The 22,494-nt window shown below is 36.7% G+C and overlaps 5 protein-coding genes across 9 annotated transcripts; 2 read left to right on the forward strand and 3 right to left on the reverse strand.

Annotated features, from left to right (window-relative positions):
- Positions 1-735: 735 nt before the first annotated feature.
- Slmb (beta-transducin repeat containing E3 ubiquitin protein ligase slmb) lies at positions 736-9,770 on the reverse strand. 2 transcript variants are annotated; one of them, XM_076776152.1, is made up of 9 exons: positions 9,635-9,770; positions 5,111-5,345; positions 4,854-5,040; positions 4,246-4,702; positions 3,789-4,162; positions 3,633-3,711; positions 3,419-3,560; positions 3,270-3,319; positions 736-3,037 (listed from the first exon to the last, which is right to left on the reverse strand). In XM_076776152.1, the coding sequence occupies exons 1-8, from the start codon at positions 9,686-9,688 to the stop codon at positions 3,309-3,311; spliced, it is 1,539 nt and encodes a 512-aa protein (XP_076632267.1). In that variant the 5' UTR covers positions 9,689-9,770; the 3' UTR covers positions 736-3,037; positions 3,270-3,308. The 2 variants fall into 2 exon arrangements, with proteins under 2 accessions (XP_076632267.1, XP_076632266.1); XM_076776151.1 differs by having other exon boundaries at positions 3,386-3,560.
- On the reverse strand, positions 9,635-12,348 carry LOC143347184 (phospholipid phosphatase 5). Of its 4 annotated transcripts, none has more exons than XM_076776156.1 (7): positions 12,162-12,348; positions 11,649-11,901; positions 11,378-11,483; positions 11,146-11,293; positions 10,938-11,066; positions 10,697-10,867; positions 9,635-10,643 (listed from the first exon to the last, which is right to left on the reverse strand). In XM_076776156.1, exons 2-7 carry the CDS (start codon positions 11,729-11,731, stop codon positions 10,477-10,479), a joined length of 804 nt encoding a protein of 267 aa, XP_076632271.1. In that variant the 5' UTR covers positions 11,732-11,901; positions 12,162-12,348; the 3' UTR covers positions 9,635-10,476. The 4 variants fall into 4 exon arrangements, with proteins under 4 accessions (XP_076632271.1, XP_076632270.1, XP_076632272.1 ...); XM_076776155.1 differs by having other exon boundaries at positions 12,049-12,177; XM_076776157.1 differs by having other exon boundaries at positions 9,635-10,631; positions 11,991-12,170.
- A 112-nt stretch (positions 12,349-12,460) lies between these two features.
- LOC143347182 (uncharacterized) lies at positions 12,461-18,796 on the forward strand. Its single transcript, XM_076776150.1, has 3 exons — positions 12,461-17,437; positions 17,515-17,689; positions 17,767-18,796. Exons 1-3 carry the CDS (start codon positions 13,193-13,195, stop codon positions 17,988-17,990), a joined length of 4,644 nt encoding a protein of 1,547 aa, XP_076632265.1. The 5' UTR covers positions 12,461-13,192; the 3' UTR covers positions 17,991-18,796.
- Positions 18,797-18,877: 81 nt separating this feature from the next.
- On the forward strand, positions 18,878-20,835 carry LOC143346316 (luciferin sulfotransferase). Its single transcript, XM_076774310.1, has 5 exons — positions 18,878-19,748; positions 19,825-19,921; positions 19,985-20,286; positions 20,364-20,458; positions 20,525-20,835. The coding sequence occupies exons 1-5, from the start codon at positions 19,556-19,558 to the stop codon at positions 20,816-20,818; spliced, it is 981 nt and encodes a 326-aa protein (XP_076630425.1). The 5' UTR covers positions 18,878-19,555; the 3' UTR covers positions 20,819-20,835.
- Positions 20,722-21,848, reverse strand: LOC143346318 (uncharacterized). Its single transcript, XM_076774312.1, has 5 exons — positions 21,815-21,848; positions 21,673-21,748; positions 21,377-21,616; positions 21,183-21,310; positions 20,722-21,122 (listed from the first exon to the last, which is right to left on the reverse strand). The coding sequence occupies exons 1-5, from the start codon at positions 21,846-21,848 to the stop codon at positions 20,866-20,868; spliced, it is 735 nt and encodes a 244-aa protein (XP_076630427.1). The 3' UTR covers positions 20,722-20,865.
- Positions 21,849-22,494: the final 646 nt, after the last annotated feature.

The following is a 22,494-nucleotide window of genomic DNA, read 5'->3' on the forward strand; positions in this document are numbered from 1 at the left end:
ATGTTTTGCTCTTTTTCTGAATTAAGTTTTAATTTTTAATACTTTTAATTCTCTGAAGAATTATTAATTTTTTTTTATCGTAACTAAACCATCATTATAAATTTTTAATTTGCAAAATTTAGTTTTATAAAATTGAAATTATGTTCTGTAGTACTTTATTTATATAGTATTAGGGTAGAATATACTATATGGACTAGATTCACAATATAAATCATAAATTTTTGTTAAAACAATAAATTATTTCCTATTAAGCAATTACTAAAAGATAAAGGTCTTCTCAGCATATTAAATGTATGTATTATTCTTCTATAGTTCATATATACACTCATTGGAATTATTGTTATCAACGATGATATAAATTTTATCGTACATAATATGAGATAATGCAAATTTTAATAATTTGTTCAAATTTAGCAGGAACTATATCATGCAATACTAGTTCCAAGTAAAGATACTAAAATCCATATTATATACTGATAGGAAATATTAAAAATATTACTTGATATGTAATGACTTTAATTTTTCGTACTAATATGATATATATTTTAATAAAATTTTAATACACGCACACACATACCTGAGCACATTAAAAATTTTTTATTATCATTAAGGATTTGATAAGTATTTTAAAACGTTCGATAATTTTTATATAAATTTTAATTACAATGATAGACCATCGAAGGTGTTAAATTCAAGGGATAATGATGGATACTCTTTTCTATTAAAATTCACCCATCTTCTTGCATAGGTATTATATTTCGAATATAGCTTTTCCACAGCCTTCATATCATTTTTATGTAATTAATTTCATACATGAAACTTTGTGTTATTACTAACAATAAACATCACAATGTTTTCTTAAAGATATTTCTGCCATACTATTATTTCTGATAAATGTATCCAAGTTACGATCAAGACACATCGCTCGTCACGAAGTTCTAAAAATGAATGAAATATTTCTGATTTCTGATCATGTTATATAATTTATCCGCAAATATTTGCCTCAATGATTGATCTCAAGTGTAGCGTTTTGCATAATGAAAATTTTGTATTTTATAATAATGCGTTTATTAACTGAAACGTTTTAAGACCCTGATTCTAAATAAACTGTATGTACGAATTCAAAGTTAGCTGAAATATAATGGAGTATGTGCTTACAAAGAGTATGTTAATACCTGCTACGATTATTATTATGCTATTCTTTTTATTAAAGTGTTTTATGAATTCAAAACATGCTGCATACTACAAAAGTATAGTTTGCACTGAAGTCCCTTATATACATACCTTACAGTTATACAAAATTTCTCATGTCATTGTTCTAGCATAAAAATCACAATTCTTTTGTACCCAATTTGACTACATGTACTTCATAATTTTGTGTAAGTTGTTTGCCTTCAATGTAAACATTATTATAATAGTAGAATAATGTACAAGTACTACTTAATACTATTTGTTACTCGTGTTATGTAAAAGCGAAGTAATTTCACATTTTATCAGTAATAATTAATTTCTCTCCCGTCAAAATACATGCATGGAAATCAAAATCAGGAATTTACATACTCATAAGCTTACTTCGTACTTTTTTTTATAAAGTCAATATATTCAAATCATTTTCGTGTTACTTCTCAATATATACATATAGATACATACATACATACATACATACATGCACGCACGCACGCACGCACGCATTTGTGTGTACGCGTGCGTGTATACATGTTTGCGTGTGTGTGTGTGCGTGTGTGTGTGTGTGTCTTAAGAAATTATTATACTTTGATAATTCTGAGAATTTATAACATATTTGGTCTACCGTTTAATATACTAATGAGTAACCGTGTTATCTAGGGATGTGCAGGTACCCGATTTGGGTTGGCAAACTGTGTTAAACACTGGTAAATTTGGGCCAAACTATTTCGAGACTAATCGATTCGCAATATATAAAGATCTGCTCGAACTCGCTGGCGTTGACAGCTCAAATCGGATACTCGTACTCTCCTATGTTATTGTATAATGCTGACCATAAAAATAAAATTAGTATTCTTGATAAATACGTTCAAAAATTTTGAAAATGACGATAGTTACATTTTAACACATATTACATTATTCAAAACATGTTTATAATTTAGATCGAACAAAAGTGACTAACGTAAACTTAAACAAAAATTGAAAATATGATCTATTCGAGATCAATCAAAACATAATAATTTGTTTACAACAGCTAAGATTATTTCAGAGTCACTATATTGCTTTTGTATGAATCAATATTTACATCTTGGTATAATGAAAATTTATATTTTAAATGCAAATGGTATTGTACCAATGGCTGTGTACAGGTGGTAGTTAGCTTTCCATGTACTTTTCAGTATATAATATGAATCTTGTAAAATTAATGTCTATGGAAATTGCTACATGTTCGAGTAACGGCTGTACATCTATAATGCTAATGGGTATATCGATTCACATCAGCTAGATTTCGAAGACAATGAAACATGATCATTATCATTCACATTCACACAAAATAAGTACTCCAATCAAACGACATTTTACAATCATCTTACCATAAATTAATTACATAAACAAATCATTAATTTACTATAATACAGCTAACATTTTATTAAATGTATCCAGCCTCCCTAAAAATGTTTTCATTTTCTTTATGTATTGTAAGTCTTTCTTTTTATAGTAGGAAAGTGGTCAACTTCTATCATGTCATAGAGCGTAGAAGAATTCCAGATATGGCCAAGCAGATAATTATTTACATCCATGGGATGTATTTACATGGTTTTAATATACTGTTCGTTATTAAACGCAGTGCGTCAAGCGCGAATAAATTAATTTATAGTTTTATGTGTCACTCCATACATCCAATTTTTAGAGAATTACTTTTGCTTTTCACAGCAAATAATAAACAAAAGTCAATGACCATGTCTTTTTGAGATTCTGTTTCTGTCTAGGCGCTGTTCACATTGGACACTGATTCTTCATTTTTAGTGTACACTATTGTGAACACATTTGAACTCACTCACTAACCACTTGTCTGAAATAAAATAAATTGATTAACTTATATTTCTACATACTTTCTACAAAGTACGACACTTAAAAGGAAGTCAACTACCGATGTAACTTGATACAATCATACTTTATGACTACAAAAGAAGATACATATTTATAATGAATATACGCATTATATGTCTAGACAAAATTTGTAAATTTTTACTTTCTAAAACGATAAGTACAACTAAAAATGAACTTCTATGCATTATACTTACAATTATATCACAATGAAGGAATCTCTTCTTATAAATGCGTCACTCAAATGCTACAAAAATATATTTATGTCAGAAAATATTAAGTATAGCAAGTAAAACTTTCTTATCGTACTTACGAGATGGAGATCTGTTGTCAGATTGATTCGCACCTGATGCATTTATTGCTGTTAGCCCATGCGATACACTTCCATTGAAATTGAGAAAATCCCAAATTAATATTGTATCATCGTGCGATGACGATACTATCTGAAACTCGTCAAACTGAAGACGAAATACACGTCCCGTGTGTTCCTACACCATAAAAGAATTATTATAGTCATAAATAGTTTTATAATGTTAAAATAAATATTTAAAATATCTCACCACTAATGTTCGTAAACAAAGTGAGTTAGCTAAAGCACGTGGATCTAAAGCTGCTACCAAGTCCCATACTTTTATCTTTCTGTAATATAAAACATTGAATACAATATGAATGTAATAATACGACGCACTGTATTAAAACAAAGTTTCTATACTCACCCGTCATAAGCTCCGCTAACTATATGTTTGCTATCAAATCTAATACATCTGACCAATTCCTCGTGACCTTCCAAAACACGTAAGCACGCACCACAATCAATATCCCATAATCTGATAGTGTTATCACTGCTACCACTAACTACTAAGCAATCTCTATATTGTAAACACGCTATTCCTCGTTTATGTCCATTTAATGTTCTCACAAATTCGCAAGTAGATGTATTCCATACTTTGATAGTCCTATCACCACTAGCAGAAACGATATATTTTTCATCAAAATCAACAACATTCACTGCTGCCCTATGTCCTACGAGTACTCTTCTTAATGTAATTTCCGTTTGCGATGTCATGTCCCATACAGCTATTGAACGATCCTGATAATAATTAAAAAATAGTATTATCCTTTCCACTTCGCGAAAGGAAATAAAAATATAAAAAGAAAAAAACGTTTTCTGACCTTCGAACAAGTGACCATCATTCCATTATTAAATCTGAGATGTAAAACTGCTTCACAGTGGTGTATCAATGTGTTAACCATTTCACCAGTATTAGCATCCCAAACTCTTACAGTACTATCAGAGGAACCAGATATTATTGCTTTGTCATCGTATTGTAAACACAGAACAGAACCAGTATGCCCTGTTAAGACTTTAATACATTGTAGCGTATTTCTGTCCCAAATTTTAATAGTATTGTCTCTAAGACCAGAGACTATCTTTTGGTCATCGTATTGCAAACAGTAAACACCTTTTGAATTTTCACTCCTACAGTTTATTCTTTGAAGATTAAATCTTCCCATTCTCCAATTATTATCTATACTATCAATATCTTTAACTATTTTGGGATAAAGAGATCTATAGAAATTGTGATTTGGATGACTTTCTCCAGGTCTTGGTTTGAATAAATACTGAATCCTAAAAGTAAAACGTAACCAGATTTCTGTAGTTCATGGTAGTTTCAAAATTGTATATATAGTTCTGCTATTTGTTTAATTTTCATTTCATAAGATCTGCACGTCGGAACTATTACATTTATGCGATAAGCGAGCATAAAATATCAACTAACCATCCTCTCCTTTCAGCAAGGCCTCTCCAAATTGAATCTGTCCGAACTTTTCGTTCGATTAATTTCTTCCAAAGCATTCCTTCGCTAATTACTCTGTGCCATTCTTTACACACTAATTCTGCTGCAATTAACGAATCAGCATCGAGATAAGAGAGAATACTTTCTGCCACATGATCCAATCCTTTTTCTAAGAACATAAAAACGATTTTTTTTTATATATCTCATTTTAACAAAAAAGTTTCAATATAGATACCCACTTGGTAGCAGAGAAATGAAATCTCTCTGTAACATTGGTTTCAGATACGTATTGATGTGTCCATGCTGATAATGACACATTCGCGCCAACAATTGTTCAACAAAGTTGACTTGTTCTGGTTCGCTCCATCTCTCAAACAGTTTCATACAAATTTCCCTCTCTTGTCCATATTGTGTAGACACCCCTGTTGGCAATTCTTTCTTGCGAGTAGGGTCGTACAATATCGTTATTGGATTCTGGAAAACGAAAAACGTGTAAATATTTGCGATTTAATTAAATTTAATTTCTGACCATAAAAATACTTTTTCGTTTACCGAATGCGTATTTATATACTACAAGGAACATGTAAAAAATACTCACATATATTTATTCATTGTATATTTAAATATTTCTTTTAGTACATCTAGATTATGAATTAAACATCATACAAAAATGTGCGTAATCGCAGACCTACTATACGACAAACGTATCTTGAGGTGGAGCGTGGTACCGGGTTCTTGACCTCAGATAGATCACGCTCTCTTGTATGTACAGAACATCGAGAATGCTTGCAGAAATAGATGTTCAAACACGCAATTCGTTCCTTTGATTTATAGCATTTTCTATTATACACGGAGACAATTTATCGGTGAACGCACTCGTTATCAGCAAACACGAGAAATAGAAATCACCGAATATTTACGAATACCGTGAGTAAATCGGATTAGAAAATTTCTTTTAAACGAAAAATTTAATCCACGATTGTCTACGTTCGCAAATCGAGTACTAAAAATTCAATAAAATCGCATTGACGATCATTTCTACTGAAAAAGTATACCGAAGGACCGTGGCCTGCGGTAATCTAATATTTCGTGTCTGACCTACTTGTTACGCTCGCCACCTCTGGAAGCGAAAACCCTTATAATAGACGCATATCTTGTTAAGCGTTCTACAATTAAAACATTCTTTTTTAATTCATAGAGTAATCCATAAACTGTCAAATGTACGAGACCAAGAGAAATGTAATGGTTGGGGTCGTTTTCTTTGCTCGAAGTATCATTTAATACAAATTGATATTGTATAAATGGTGGTACATATAAAATGACCGCTTGTTATCATATATTCAAGATAAAATGCCATTTGAGTATTTTAACAAAATAAAGATACGAGATATTGATTAAAATTCTTTCGGGGACAATTATCATTGAAAATTAAATTAAAATCGTACTAATCCCAACACTCGATGTTCTACATTGCGTATTGCACGCATGGAAATGTGCCTTTAAAATATTATTCGTATATCGTTACATATAACAATGATACGTTCGGATTTATAAATATCCTTGTAAATAGAACGTTTCCTTCTTTAATTTCATACCGTTTAAAATTGGCTTTAGCTTTCCCCTCTACGGAACAAAGCAAAAAATGAAGCTGCCCAGAAACTTAGTAGTAGGGGATTATGCTATTATCACGTGCATACACTACGGCAGAAAACGATCCTTCGGCTCGAGATATCGTGCTCACTCGACTGTAAAAGGTGGCATAGCAACATTGAAGAGTCCTGGCGATCGAGGAGTACCCTCGATCACCTGAAAATGTTTCTCCATGATGCTCTCGGCGTAACGGGATCGCGAACTCGTGTCGAATCTATGTTCTTCGTATTTCTTTGTCTTCGCGTCGTTACGTATTCCGTCTATTTTCTAAAGTTGCCCAGTATTCGAAACATCCGAGTAGCATAAAGCTTGAGCCGTGAACAGAAGTGGGAAAAATTTTATCGGAACAAGAAATAACGTACAAAACCAATATATAATTAAAACTTGAATTTTTATTTAAAGAAGAATTTTGCCCATCTCTGTTCGTCAATTCGAACTAATCGCAATCTTAACGATCGAGTAATTCGATAAAATTCAACTAAGCTTCTTTCGATCGATAACTTCAATTAGATTTTACTACAAAACCAATATATAATTAATAATACTTGAATTTCTATTTGAATAAGAATTTTGCCCATCTCTGTTCGTCAATTCGAACTAATCGCAATCTTAACGATCGAGTAATTCGATAAAATTGAACTAAGCTTCTTTCGATTGATAATTTTAATTAGAACGAAAAAGCTAATGATTTATTTGTTACTCACATAAGCAGTTTGATTCCGGTATCGATATCAAGATAATTATCTGATAATGGTAACGACAAACCACGTTCTTTCGAGTATTTTTTGCTTTTAAATACCTGGAATATTACTGTAGTCCACTTGTGCGAGTATCGTGTTACAAGGGAAAGACAATGAAGTCGCGAAAAGGGAATAATATCTTGAGGTTTTAAAAGTACTTGACAATTAATTGTACAGGTTTGAAATTTTACACACAGTTGATGCTACATTTCTGGATGAGAGAGAATAAAATTCGCCTTTATTTAAAGGAGTAGAATTTACTATTAAAAATGCGTTTGCAACAATAAAGATTTCAAGAATAAAAGTACACAAATTGATATGCACCAAGGTTCGAAAGACTATTGTAAATTTTTTGTCACACTGCATCGCTTGCTTATTGATCTTTGTGTATTTGTTTATTTTTTATGGTAAATTAAGCAAATGCGAAAAATTAAAAACGCGCCGATCGATGCAATATTGAGAAATATAACCTGAATGATGAGTCATTGGCAGAAAATACAAAGGATACCCGTTTTTCGGTCAAGTCATGCTTCTCCCAATAACACAATGCAGATATAGTTAACATCGATGAATTATGGTACACTTTTACCAAGTATACAGAAATCCAATCTTAAAGTAAATATAAACTAGATTTCAAATTCACAAAATTACTGACGCAAGGATTGCAACTTCTTCCCACTTTTTGTATCTTAAACAAAGAGAGTCTCCTCGAGACACATACATCATTATGGTACAACCTTTAATCAAATACATGTATAGATAATTTCTTATGTCCCCTATTAAAATGTCTCATCATTACATATTTTATGTTACCCGCTTATTATATTTCACTTTGATTTCCTATATTTTACAATCTTCTTTTTATAATGGGTAACACAAAGTTGAGTGTGAACAGTTTATATTAATATATCTAAACGTAATTAAGTTAAGAAGCAACAGAACGATATGTACCAAAACTTTAAACTTATTTTTTATAAACTTGACATTTCCTCATCTAGTGATATATCATATCTCAAAAACTAATCAACCGATCAATTTGAAAATTTGATTACATATAATCTAAATATCCAGTTTTTCTCTGAACTAAAATAACCTCGATACGTTACAATATTTTGTATTTTAAAATAAAGCGCAAAATTTTTCCTATTTCTTCAAGTTCGGACGTAAGCTGCGCCCATGTAGAATAATAACATGTTTGTATTTTTTGTTTCCAATTACTGGATGAGACGCAATTGTGTTCGTCGATAAGGATAACATTTTTAATACAGCACCAGATAATATTAATAACTTTTATATTACGAGTGGAAATTGCATAAAAATAGTCATGCAATATCTTCATAAACATATTAATAAGCATACAAAATTCCAGTTTATCATGTCGCGTACGTTTCGAAAAAAATTCTAAACATTGCGAGAAAACCCCCTTAAGCTTAATGAAAGTATAAATTCAAATGCAGATCTTGGTCGATCGTTCCTTATTATTACGAATGTAACAACGTACAGTATCGCCGAGTCGCAAAAGCAATGAAAAAGGGTAGAGGATTGTAAAAGAGGAGAAACAGGAGAAAGAGTGAAGAGGGAGTTAAAACATTGATTATGTAGTATACTATTCTCAGAGTTCGCCAAACCTAAAGATTAGACTTGTGTTTAAGCTGACTTTCTTTTGTTCCGGCAACAAAGACGATTATTGCCGATCAAATTGAGTCATTATAAATTAAATGTTATCGCGTATAATAGCTTTGCATTTTGCGAGCGAAAAGTACTAAGTTTTGCGTTTAAATTGATACTTTTGTACTTATATACAGGCAATATACGCTTTAAATTACGAAATTAATAAATTAATAAAAGATATTAAGCGAACGCCAGTGCGTGAAATGTACAATATAAATACAGCGATTTTGTGACCCAAATTAATGCTAAAGTGTACGAACATTACAGTGCTAGGAGTAACAGCATTCGATGACACGGATAGCACATATCATTTAAGCGAATCATATTTCTGATACATATTTCCTTCGTTCGGTTTAAAGCATGGTAGCGATTGTTTTACCACGAAAATAATTAAGTACGATACAATGTAGACTTTCATCGAGCCGTAATAACTGTCATCGATAGACACACGTAAATATACTTTTGGTAAAAGATTTCAAGAAATAATTACAATCGTCGCCGTGCATGACAGTATACGATCGAACAAACGATGCACATGATATATTTATCCAATTAACGATTCTCGCCATGAGACACATGTGACAAACGTAAGGTTTTTCGGGAATTAAAGCCGATCGCGAAACGTTAGCAAATTTCTCCATCATAAGGAAACATAAGATGGCGGTAGGATGGCGGGTCAAAAATACTAATGTATGAGCGTACCTGAAGATTCGTGTTTGTGTCGTCGATAATCTTATCCGTTTCCATGTTGATCATTTTCACGCGCAACTGGCACGATCTCGTTGATCTAGGTTGCGAGAAACGGGTCAATACGTTGGAACGTTCGTGGAAAGGGATAAAACACCGTTCGAACACTGGCGTTTGATGACTACTCAACACGTCCGACGACGCTCACGAGTCTTCGCCATGTACAGGAAGTTGAGACAACATTTCACCAACACAACAGCTCGTAAATACCTATGTCACTTCACGGTGCCGAGAAACCTGATACAATTGTTAATTTGCACGAAAAAAGTATACTGCGGTATACTTCTTATTCTTGGGAGATATACAAAACGCGATGTTAAGTACTTTGAACAGTTTGCGAGATACTCGGTCGGATTTTGCAATTTAAGAAGATATGTGCAATCAACCGCCAAGTTAAAAAGTTTAGCGAGAAACGCTACACCATCGACTCGACTACTACCCATTGACTGAAATCAACTTGGTGGCGCACCATACGCGATACTTTCAAGATGGCGTTTGGTGCGCAATATATTTATTTATACATATATTTCTGCGCACGTTCCAACGCGCCATTTTAAATGATTAAAGAATCTTCTCTATCAAAATCATTTTATTCGGTAAAACAAATACTTCTTAATGACAGAATGTGAAAGTTTATATTTAACATACATTCATTGGAAATTTATGTATTGATATTATATTCTACATTTATAAATATACATAATTCATGTATAAAAACAAAGCATGTAGTCATTGAGTATTTCAAACTATTATAATTCTCTGAATACCATCGTTTATCCTTTTAAATTATTAATATATTAAATCCATTTGACTTGGTCATTTCTATTTTTTGTATTTTCATGTTGAATTTGAAGAGTAAGTACAGCATATGGTTTATGACATACTTGTGAGTCCAATGGTGGATAATAATGTCTATAGCACATGTACGCCAAAAAATACCCTATTATCGAACCTGCAACCACATCTAAAATTTGAAGTATTAGGAAACTTATTAATACGGCGAAAAGATATGCTTACCTTGCCAATGATGATGATAATCGCACGTTCTACTGAGCGCTATTACAAGAGCAATACAAATTGGTAAAATAAATGCGCATAATTTCCATGTTTGTCCTTTGCCTACTAGGCTAAATGTATGCAGCTTGCCAGCTACATATAATGCAATGAAACCAAAACTTGCAAATGCAACTAAAAATTAAAATCAAAGTTCCTGTAGAAAGCACTGTACACCTCATTTTGCTTTCAAAAGAATACGTACATGAAGAATGTCCACTGGGGAATGATTTTTTTCCATCTCTTATCACTATTGGATTTCCATTACACTTAAAATCTGGATTTGTTTTTCCATCAGGAAAACATCTCCAAAAAAAATCTGGTCTGGGACGACCTATGGAAAAAGTGTACCTAATGTATGTATACATTATTTATTATTTCACAAATAAGATTAATAGTTTTCAAATTCTTACCAACTATAAGTTTTATAATATCTGTAATTACACCATTGAATCCTAATGCTAAAGTTACAGATAATACTGCTTGATAGAAATCAGTTCTGTCTTTATAAACTAAGAAAGCAAGAAAGATCACTATGGCAGGCAGAATAAATACAAGAGGCTAGAAAGATATACAAATTAATAATAAGTAGCTAAAACTTAATTGTAAGCATACAAAAGTTTGGTCACTCATAAAATAGATTACCCATAAGATTATTGTTGGAACATAAGAATCTGTTCTTGGATTTTTATATAACCATAATTCATCCTCATGAATTTTTCTTGTAAATGGTTCTGCTTTTTCTAGTTCACTATTCGTGTAAAGAAAATATATTAGTTTTTTTTCCACAAATATCAATGAGTCATTTTTATATTATAATATTAAATTTTAAATAAAAATGTATACATGTATAAATAAATTGAAGACATTATGTTAACAAATAACATGCTATATTATACATTAAATGAAAACTTACATAAATAATCCTATTAATATAATCCGTAATAATACATCAAACCAAAATCCTGTCAAGAAATCTGTGCCACGTGCAAGAGCCATTACAAATCCGAACAAGTAGCATCAATCATAGTGCACTTATCATATTTATGTAAACGTATATAAACAAGTATATGATGATATAAATCCAAATTATTCATTATACAGGTGTACATGTGAACTGTACATTTGAATGACACTGATTAACAAGAAACCATTCATTGTAAAATTATCTAAAAATGTGCGTTTTCAGTTATTACAAAACTAAAAACAAATAGTTTTGGTATAGTATATTAAGAATTGTATAAAAATCAGTGTTAACCTATCATGTGTAAAATTCTTCAAATAATTCAATTTTTGTAATAGTTAATCAATCATACGTTTACGTAAAGGTATATTCAAACGAAATGTAATATTGGCAATATATCATGGAATACATTACATTTTAACTGCACTATTTTGATTTAGAAGATAACATTCGATTTTATGCTACCTTTGAAAATGATATATTCGATGCTTTAATGCATTAAGGTCGATTCGCACTATAAGTAATGTCAGTCAGAGTCAAGTCAGCAACCATAGGCCGACATTATTGATCTTTATAACCACAGCCGACTCCAGTACTAGCCATGTTAAACAAGAAACATTAAAACATGGTGAGTCTGGTTTTGTACTTAGTAGAAAGAGTATACACCGCTTGTACGTCTCTGTCTATTCGGTGCAAAATTGGACTCTTGCACCATTACTGCCTCTCGTTCAGCTTAGCCAGTACTACAGTCAGGTTATGGTAATACTTAAGTTGCCATTCAAGTAGCATACTGGCATATGTGGTTTATTCTCAAAGATGGCAGCCTCCACATCGTGACAAAGAGTTATAGACCAATATCAAAAGGATCAAAATACATTAATCATTACTTAAAGATCGAAAATCGGGACTGCCTGATTTTATAGATAGAATAATAGAGAAAGAGAGAGAGTGACCAAAGACTTAAGAGCGATGCCAGTAAAATTGTGTATATTTTTCCGAACCGAACGTACTCACAGAACATATCGTAAAGGAGTAGGGGTAGCTTGAATTGAGTCATAAGTCCCTTAAACGGCAAAAATGTGTAATGCCGGGGACTGTTCGCCGCTAATTTATGGTTGTGTTTTCGGGAAAATGTAAATAATAATTATTTCTTTCGTAGTGGACATTTATAAACTGTCAAATATTACATGAGTCATGCATAATGTACCAAGTATCGTAATGGTTCTCGTGAAGATGATATAATTCTCGAATTGTGCGCTAAAACGCTTGTTTCGTTGAGGGAACTGGGTCGATCCCACATTCGAGTTCACGATAGCGTCCTAACCTCTTCCTCAAATTGTATTCTTTGAAAATATTTTTTATCTTTAAACAGATAAACATGATTGATCTTTTAAACGTTTACGAACGATCCTTTTCGAGAGAAACATTTATTATCGATATGTGACAGGGCATGAAACCGTTAATGAAAGATGGTAAGACGCGCATAGTTCGTGATTATGGAGTATGACTCTGCGTCAAGCTGCGAAGGTTGTTTGAGAGATTTTGAAGCATCAGAAGATTTTACACGTTCAAGAGAACCACGAGAAATCGAACATTCGACTTGTAACGCGAATTCAGCACCATGGCGATCTTTGCAAGTTGTCGCTTCGAAGCCGAAGCTCAATCTGGGGACAACAAACAAAAGTCTTTCTTCACAGGTGATGGAATATTATCATAAATATTCTCAAAATACAAATTTAGACCAATACTTTTCTTTGCCTGCGTCTAGTACATCACCAGAGGCCATTAAATATTATTACAGTATATACGAGTTGAATCCTAAACTGAGTGGTAGTAGACAAGACTGTATCGGAGAAGAGTATAATCTACGTTCGTATGGGCCCAAAGAGAGAAGGAGATGGGTAAGGCCCCCTCTTATTGGCCAATCTTCGAGTACAGATTCGTCGACGAGATACGTTCAACCGTTATCGAATCCCAATTCACTGTCGCCTGATCTAAAACATGTTACTTCAGAAACAATTCTGGAAGAGAAGAACGAAAGTCAAGAAACTTTACCAGAAGCCATAGAACGTAAGATCTCTTCTCCAACTTCTAGCATTGCTTCTTACAAACCACTCGAATGGGACAGTGGAGCAGACGTTGGTTATTGTAATATATTACCTCACAATAAACAAAGCAACAAAAAATTAAGTACAATTGAACGTATGGCTTTAGCTAGAGGTTGTTCCGCCGCTTTAAGACTTGATCCCGAAGGTACTACAGAGTCTGGGATTACAGGAAACCTTACGATAGCTCAAAGTAACTTTAAAGCACCCGTTACTCCTGTAGCCAGTTCCACGCTTTTGTTAGGAAATGCTTCGGAATCGGAGAGTGAAATTGAAATCACTCCTATCGTGAAAAATCACTTGCCTGGTATAATAGCAGGAAACAATATAAAGTCCAACGAAAGATCTCTTCCTAAAGACTTCAAGCAACAAGATGCTGTTGCGTTGTATTTTAAAAAAGAGCACAACCATAACACACCTAAAACATTGTTTACATATAAGATACCCTTTACGAAGCATTACGTGGCGCGGAAAGCGGCAAGCAAGGAAAATACAAACAAGGAAAACGTATGTCCGCAGACGTCGCATTTGAAAAAGAGCACGTCGATGAACACGTTAGTTATACCGCCCTCTAAATTAACATTGAAAAGAAGTCAGAGTGAATTGAATCTGTACGTCAGGGATAAAAATAGGGCCGCGTTGCCGCTGATTTTTAACTCTTCGTCGTCGATCGCCACTATTGTAAATAAACCTTCTACTTGTGATAAAGTTATACAAACGAGCCTGAACGCTTACAGTCAGGAATCCGTAGGCGTTCAAGTCTCGGTTTTCGAGGAGGAGAAGCCACCGTTACCAAAGAGAGGAACTAGTTTGCAAAAGAGTACGAACTTGATTTCAAAGAACCCAAAAGGCACATACAAAGTTCCAAATTCGAGGCAAAATCAAGAAGCAAGCGAGACACGCGATGCTGTATCTAACGAACGCGATAAGGAAACAAAATCGCGACGCAGTGGTTCAGAACCGTCGCAAAACGGGTCCGGGACGCAGACGCCTCAGCCCGACGACGCCGAAAATATAACTGGCAAGGCAAACAGCTTCGAATATTTTCCAGGGCACGTTTACGAGAACGTTCCAAACGGAAGCGGTAGCCACGTCTCGTCATCGGATACAGGTAGGTCGCAATCCACTCTACCCAATACGAGTTCTAGCATAAACGAGAAGCTCTGGGGAGACTCGGACAGCTTAGTGAGGGACCTGGAACGAAGCGTAAACATTCTGAAAAGCCTGGTCGACGCTAACAAATGCGACAAGGAAGTGAAGAAAAGACTGTTACATCACGTGGTAAAGAGACTTATAACCGCGAAATACACGGACGACAAGATCGAGCACAATCTGGAGGATAACGTTCCGTGGAACCCGGACGACGCCAGGAACAAAGTCTACAGAACGGAGATACTTCAAGCTCTGACGAAGAAGCACACTACCAGCGACTCGTCGGGTGACTGGAACGCGCACAAGGAAACCGTGCGTGGACGAAACCCTACGGGCAACGCGAGAGGTATCGCGAAAGATATAGCTCTGGAGAGCAGCAGCGACAAGATCGACAAGAACACCGACAGAACAGAGAACGATGGACGGAAAGCGAGGATGGGTCTAAGGTCGGACGATTGTCGTCGAAGCAGCAACACTCTCACCGATCCGGACAAGAGCGAAAGCTCGGAGTGCTTTTTCCCCCAAAGAGGCCGCAAAGGCAACAAAGTGCAGAGCATATTCTGCGCGAAAGAGAGATGCAAAATGTCGCGGGAAGATTCGACGATGACGAATATCACGCCGCCCGATCACAACAGAATGTTGCTGGACGCGGTGGTTAACAACAGAAGAACTGGCAATACGCTTTCGAGCAACAGCGCGGCGGAGCAAGTTGACTGGAGGCTGCTCACGACGCTGTCCGAGAGACAATTCGAGCTGAAGAAGTGCAACAATTCCGATTCCGGGGACTCGAAGTTGGTTAGCTACGCCGAAATGGAAAAGAGGAATCAACTGATCTGGATCACAAACGAGATCAGTCACTTGTCCAATCTGAAGAAATTGTTAGAGGAGCCGCGAAGATTGGAGAGACCGGTCAGGATGTCGCCCAGGAAGCCAAGATCTACGAACTTCAAGCCAAAGTTGGCAGCGTCTGACGCGCGGGCCCATAGACTGGCCAAGGAAGACGACTTCAATTCTATGGGGGAACCGTGGTCGTCGCACTGCAATTTAGCAACGTGTCAGCCGGACAGTAGAACGAACAGCGTGATACAGCGCGTCAGAAAGCGGAACAGCTGCGCTCAAACGGCGACCAACGTCACCGGTGCTCATTCGAAGACCGGCGGTGAGATCGTGTCCGCGTCGAACATGCACAATTCTACGACGAAATTGATAAATACCGGCGTGCAAACGGTCCCCCAGGAAGCGTCCGCGATCCCAACCTTGATACAGTCCGAGATCGTGCATTACATCAAGTGTCCGGCGCATAACGCGATGCATTTCCAGAATAGCTGTAAACGCAACGCGGAAGCTAACCAGTGTCCGAAGCATTGTTCCATTCAGAACGTGGTGGCTGCTTGCGTGCACTGTTTGCAGGAACAAAAGGATCAGTCGAACATGATTAAAATGGCGGACCACTTGCGGGAAGAGAGTCCAGTCGATTCGCAAACGCCGTCGGAACGAATCAACGCCGACAGCACGAGCTCGTCGGAAATGGCTCGACCATGTACGAGCAAGGATGTTAGCCAGTTGAAACAGAAGGAGACTAAGAATCAGATAAACGCCTCGAAATCGAAGCACGCTTGCGATTGCAAACGCGAGAACAAGAGGCCGTTGTCCAAAGGATGCCAAACTTGTTCCATTCCGCAAGGGGCGATGCTGGAATCCAACAACGTCGCGAAGTGCGAGGAATGCCAGAAAAAGATGTTCTACGCGCGGGAAGATACGAATTCGAAAGGGTGTAGCTGCGCTACCGCGTGCGAATGCGAAAAAAATCGATGCGTTTCGAGCTTCGATCAGAACGGTCGCGTCGAGTCGTGCGAGTGCCCGACCGACTGTTCCTGCGAAAACAATCGCGAATCGGAAACCCACCACGCGAAAACGTTCTGCAATTGTCATTCGACTGGAACCAAAGTTCAACAGAACGGTACACGTCACTACGGTCACCGAACGGAAGCAGAAGATCGGCCGACACAGTCACGGTCTTACTGCGTGGCCAACGGGCAAGACAATGAAACTAATCAGCATAAACTGCAAAACAGTCTGAAATGCAATTGCGAGAAAGATTGTTTGTGCAATAACAGAATTGCAAATGGCGGCGAAGAGAAGTTGTACGGCAGAGGCTGCAACAATCTCGTCAAGCTAAATTACGCGGACGAAACGAGCCAACGTTCCAACGACTCTGATAGGGATTGCAAATATTGTCGTCGCTGCGGAGCGATTTGTCAGAACGCAAAGAAATGTAGCTATTATCAAACGTACCCGAAACCGGTCGCGTACGAATTGTCGTTCGCGAAAGAGGACGAACGCAAAAACGATGGCTCGGGCGCGTTGTTGAAAGTGCCATTACCGAATCGTACCGTTAATGGAAATAAAACCGATGGCTGTGCCTGTAATATGATAAAAAAAATTAGTTTGAATAAGAGCTCTCCGCAAAAGAATACATTACAGGTAAATATAGTACTGGTTGATCGTAGAATCATCCTGCAAATTTCGTGCAAACTAACAATTGTGTTTAACGATTCAAGGATTACTTGTCCAGAAACAAAGCGGAATTCGTGAGTAACGCAGAGACGCGTCGGCAGTACATGTCGGAAATATCTCATCTGCGACAGTTGCGCAAGGAGAAACGAATACAGCTGCTGGCGATGGCTAGTACGTCGAGCGTCGTTAAATCATCGAAGGTGTCTTCTAAACCGACAGGTAAAGGCTCGATGTCGCTCGACATAGTCGTTTCATTTGTTTGTAATGTTCAATTTTTATCACACGTTTCTCTTCAGTTTATACACAGAAAAAGGTGAGCGACGAGGATATGAGAGAAAGGCTGAGAAAGCGATATCTTCGATTGAACGAAGTGCGATACAAAAGGCGACAGCAGGAAAAGCAGGAGGAGGCACGGCGTAACAAGCTCATGGCCAAAATCTTTTGTAAAAAGTTACAACAAAAGGTATTGAGAGGCCAAATAGATTTGTCTCAAAGCGTTAGCGTTATATCCAACATGTAATGTTAAAGAGATGTTTGCGTTTGTGTAATTTTAAATAAATTAGCGAATTATGGTCCGACGTTTAGATAAGTCTATAGAGGAACGTACAAACTATTTTGCCTTTTGAATTTAAGGATCATTAAATACAAAGATCTTATTTTAAAACACCTTTACTGTTCTTTGCGATACCGCATAATACACTACTAACATGCGACGTAATGTTTAATTTTTTTAATTTAGGACGTGAAAACTAATAATTATATTATGCATACATGCGGCGTGTGCAGACGAAATGAATCGGTGAAATAGAAAGTTTAACGAACCAAGAGTATCAATCTCCGTAATGTAGTTAAGAATACAAGTATTATAACTCATTGTTCTACAAGATTTGTGCCTAGAGTCTACGGTATTTATATCAAATTTAAAGAAATTTGTCTTGCCAAGATATTTTCATACTAAGAATATATATATATTTAGAAAATGTTGCGCGTACGTTAGATCCGACGCGACGATACGACTGTAAGGAATCTTCATTCTTTTGCGAAACGATGAGGAACTTCTTCGTGACATAGATGCTTCACGTTTTATTGATAAAATGCTTTTGGAGCTTGTCACGCCGAAGAAGCGTTCGATCGAACTAAATCGCACGTTTGTGAGATGCTTTAAAACGACGAAAGTAGTTGTTAGTACCTGAATCACAGTACACAATCCTTTGTTACTCGTAAGACTTAGATAACATAGTCCCTTAGATTTTTTTAATATTTTACCCTTTTGTATGACGATTATATTCGATTGGTTATTCAGAATAAAGTGGATCTGTGCATCAACCATTTTCCTGTTCTCTTACGTCTCGCGTGGCCTCAAATTTTAACTACGCGCCACGCTCGGCAGCAATTATGTCAAAAAAATCGCAAACTCTAGTTCTTTGCATCGGACTCGTGGTATGCAACGCAACTGATTTCACTTTAAACGTTCGATTTTTTATCTCTCGTTCATTGTCCTTGGTTGCTAAACTTATGGACGTTACTAAGGTATTTGTTACCCAGGTGCAATGTTCGATATAAACAATTAACAAAACGTGATAACGTTATAACAAAATACAGGTTGTACAAGTAATATTAAACTGAAATGTTAAAAACGTCCAGCACGAATTTGGTTTTGCAATATTCACTATGCGATTCTTGTAGAGTGCGCACGTTGTAAACTGTAAAAGTAAGGCAAATCGGTCGCAAAATGAAACCTTTTTGTATCTTCAAGGTTTCATGTTTGCGTATTTTTCCTAACATTCGGTGAATTTATTGACAGTTCGCGTTGCAAGACAATGAATAGTTTGAATAAAAAAAGACAGTAACCTTGTTCCAGTAAAGCAACACTGAAATAAAAACCTCTCAACGATATTAGCTTGTGTTCTCCGTATTACTAGTTGCTCTATATAAGAACATTCACGGATTTCGAGACAGTCGGGTTTCCTTTGAAAACGTGAATGTGTCTCGTTTCTACAAACATTTCCGCGGTGTCGTTTACAATATCATTCTTTCCAAGTTTTGTCAACTTTTGAATCGCCTGGAAATCGAGATTTTAAAAGGATGGCTCCACAGCTGGCAACGGACAATGATTTGAATCAGATTCTGAAAGAAACATTTACTACAGAATTTCGCAAAGGCTACATCACCGTGAACGGTGTTTGTTTGCCGGAGAGATTCAACAAATTTTCTCAGGCGATCGAGGATTTTGAAGTGAGAGACGACGATATCTGGGTCTGCAGTTTTCCTAAAACTGGTACATGCTCGTTCGCTTTGTCCAATTTTTTAAAAGAAGAATCGATGATACTAATTAATATAAATCATGCGGCCAGGTACAACATGGACTCAGGAAATGATCTGGTGCATCGCAAATGATTTGGATTTCGAAGGTGCAAAGGTTCTTTTACCTGAAAGATTCCCTTTCTTAGAGTAAGTAAATAGAATGGATTACCTAGGTATCTTCATAAAATGATTATATACGTTTTCGACCAGGCATTCCGTACTTTTCGATTACACCACGATCATGCCCCGCCATCCAGAAGTAAAACTACACCGGTTGGTCTTGGATAGCGTGAACTATGTGAGCAGTCAGATCAGTCCAAGATTCATCAAGACTCATTTGCCTTTTCATTTACTTCCACGTCAGCTTCGAACAGGCAAAAGAAAACCGCGTATCGTCTATGTTGCCAGGAATCCAAAAGACACCTGCGTTTCATATTATCATCATTGCAGATTGATGGAAGGTTATCGTGGCGACTTTAACACTTTTTGTCGTCTTTTTTTGGGTGAAAAACGTATCTAAGCGTACATGCGATAATTACACGCAATAATTTATCCTCTAATGTCAGATAATATGCTCGTTTTTTCCTAGTGTGCTTCACTCCATTTTGGGACCATATTCTTCAGTTTTGGAACAGACGAGCGGATAGTAATGTTCTATTTTTGAAGTACGAAGACTTGAAGTCCGTGAGTATATGGAGATTATAAGAATCGTTGGTTCGATGATTTAAAAATATTTTTTTTTTAATCTAGGACTTGCCTACGGTGATCCAAAAATCGATGATGTTTCTTAATAAAACCATGTCCAACGATCAAGTAAAAGCGCTGTTGGAACATCTCAGTTTTACCAATATGAAATCCAATCCGGCAGTAAACTACGAGGATGCCGTTGAAACGAACAAGAAACTGAAATTAATCGACGTCGACGGCGACTTCATTAGAAGCGGAAAAGTGAATCAGTGGCAGGGAGAAATGCCCGAAAGCATAATCGAACGATTCGATGAGCTGACGAGGGAAAAATTGGCTACGAAAAATTTTTTCTTCTGAATCATGTTGTATAATAAAGATTGCTCTGCAAGGGTTCGACAATTGAATTACAATGTCCTTGATTTCTGTTCGAGGCACCGCAGAACGTTTGGCATGCAAGTTCTGCACAAATCACCGATAGAAGCTTTCGTCGAAGGCGTGACGACGTTCGCGTCGCATCCTCTTTCGATTAAAATGACCGCTGCGTCCCTTTTCCTCGACAAAATTGCTATCTGGAGAGCAGTGAAACCTGCGTTGTCGCGTGCATCGATCTCAGCACCACGGTCCAACAAAAGCGACACGATATCCAAATTTGAAAGGTACACTGAGCAAACGAAGCCTTCGTGAGAATCGGGCGTATCGTTTTTCCCATGATTTTACTTACCGGATATCATGAGCGGCGTTCGTCCTTGAAAATTTTGCTGATTTACGGAAACGCCAGAGTCTAACAAAAATATTACGTTTTGCAATCGTTCTCCGACGATGGCGTATGAGAGACAAGTCCAGCCTCTGCTACGAGTTAACACTTTTTAAACTGAAAATCGATATAAATTCTTGCTTAAAATGTTTACGCCTTACGTGTCCGTTTTTTGAAGGTCCGCGCCCTTTTTCAAAAGCGTCTGCAATATCTCCGGGTTTCTCGAAACGAAAGAAGCATACATGAGAGCCGTTCTCCCGCAAGGCTGCGTGATCGTATCGTCCAAAGTCGTTAAATTCTTTTCCAACAAAAGCGATAAAATTTGCGGATCGCCGCGATCGATGGCCGCTGTCAGAGGCGTTTTCAAACTTGGCGTTGGGTAATTCAAATCTAACGATTGACTGCAATTTCGATGGTAAACGTCAACGGTACCGAACGCTTATAAACAAGTACTCACTTCTTCGCGAGGAAGTCTTTGATTTGTTTGAAGTTGGCGAACCTAAGGAGCCACATGAATCGTTCCTCGAGCGAATCTGAGAAAGATAATTAATTAGAAAACGCAATTGGATAGAATCTGTCAATGCGCGTAATGTTTTTACCGTTTCGTTCACAATTGAATATTGTTCCCGACATAGGCGATACGATAACAAAGTATAAATGTTTGAACTTGTACGAGAACTGGCTACGAGTCGGTTCTGAATCGATCAAACATCGCGTTGCCTCCAAGCATTTCGTAATAATTTACAATAACAGTATATATATGTATATATCAACGATTTGTTTGCATCATCGTTTGAAATTGTCGAAAAATTTAACATGTCTTCAAAATTGATTTCCTTTTTCAACAGATACTCTGAAATAAAATGAGACATCCTCTGCGAGCGGTGCGCTTCTTGCTCCTTCGTCCACTTCTCTATTTTCCTTCTCCAGCGCGCATTCCGTGTTAGTGACCACCGGAAGGACGAAAGTCCGATGACACTGTCCCTCGTTCCTGACGCGGCGAGAAGGCCTGCGTAAACTCGTGCGTGGACATTGAATCATACCGAATCGAGCCACCTCCAGAACACGCACACTTTCTCTTCGAGGCGGGAACACGTGCCAAGGTGGCTGGAGAGCGGTATACTAACCGTTTGGACAACCCAAGTCTACTTTCTAGAGACACAGAAGTGTTCGGAGCAAGTCGGAATCGCGTCCATTGCAGCGCGTACCTGTTGCTTTTTTCTTCAAGGCTTTGTCTCGGCGTTTCTCAAAGGAACTTTGGTGCCTCGCGCGTCCTGCG

Source organism: Colletes latitarsis, chromosome 10 (assembly GCF_051014445.1).
Source record: "Colletes latitarsis isolate SP2378_abdomen chromosome 10, iyColLati1, whole genome shotgun sequence".
Classification (NCBI taxonomy): domain Eukaryota; kingdom Metazoa; phylum Arthropoda; class Insecta; order Hymenoptera; family Colletidae; genus Colletes; species Colletes latitarsis.

Excerpts from the sequence above, each read along its gene's own strand:
- LOC143347182 (XM_076776150.1), top strand. The coding sequence starts at position 13,193 with ATGGAGTATGACTCTGCGTCAAGCTGCGAAGGTTGTTTGAGAGATTTT. Across the intron at positions 17,438-17,514 it reads CGCAAAAGAATACATTACAG|GATTACTTGTCCAGAAACAA; the intron begins GTAAATATAGTA and ends TAACGATTCAAG. Across the intron at positions 17,690-17,766 it reads GGTGTCTTCTAAACCGACAG|TTTATACACAGAAAAAGGTG; the intron begins GTAAAGGCTCGA and ends GTTTCTCTTCAG.
- Slmb (XM_076776151.1), bottom strand. The coding sequence starts at position 9,688 with ATGATCAACATGGAAACGGATAAGATTATCGACGACACAAACACGAAT. Across the intron at positions 4,703-4,853 it reads CTTGCTGAAAGGAGAGGATG|GATTCAGTATTTATTCAAAC; the intron begins GTTAGTTGATAT and ends TTTTACTTTTAG. Across the intron at positions 4,163-4,245 it reads TGATGGTCACTTGTTCGAAG|GATCGTTCAATAGCTGTATG; the intron begins GTCAGAAAACGT and ends AATTATTATCAG.
- LOC143346316 (XM_076774310.1), top strand. The coding sequence starts at position 19,556 with ATGGCTCCACAGCTGGCAACGGACAATGATTTGAATCAGATTCTGAAA. Across the intron at positions 19,922-19,984 it reads GAAAGATTCCCTTTCTTAGA|GCATTCCGTACTTTTCGATT; the intron begins GTAAGTAAATAG and ends GTTTTCGACCAG. Across the intron at positions 20,459-20,524 it reads AGTACGAAGACTTGAAGTCC|GACTTGCCTACGGTGATCCA; the intron begins GTGAGTATATGG and ends TTTTTAATCTAG.
- LOC143347184 (XM_076776156.1), bottom strand. The coding sequence starts at position 11,731 with ATGGCTCTTGCACGTGGCACAGATTTCTTGACAGGATTTTGGTTTGAT. Across the intron at positions 11,484-11,648 it reads ATATTAATAGGATTATTTAT|TGAACTAGAAAAAGCAGAAC; the intron begins GTAAGTTTTCAT and ends TTACACGAATAG. Across the intron at positions 11,067-11,145 it reads TATTATAAAACTTATAGTTG|GTCGTCCCAGACCAGATTTT; the intron begins GTAAGAATTTGA and ends CTTTTTCCATAG.
- LOC143346318 (XM_076774312.1), bottom strand. The coding sequence starts at position 21,848 with ATGTCGGGAACAATATTCAATTGTGAACGAAACG. Across the intron at positions 21,311-21,376 it reads GACCTTCAAAAAACGGACAC|CAGAGGCTGGACTTGTCTCT; the intron begins GTAAGGCGTAAA and ends GTTAACTCGTAG. Across the intron at positions 21,123-21,182 it reads AACGCCGCTCATGATATCCG|TGTACCTTTCAAATTTGGAT; the intron begins GTAAGTAAAATC and ends TCGTTTGCTCAG.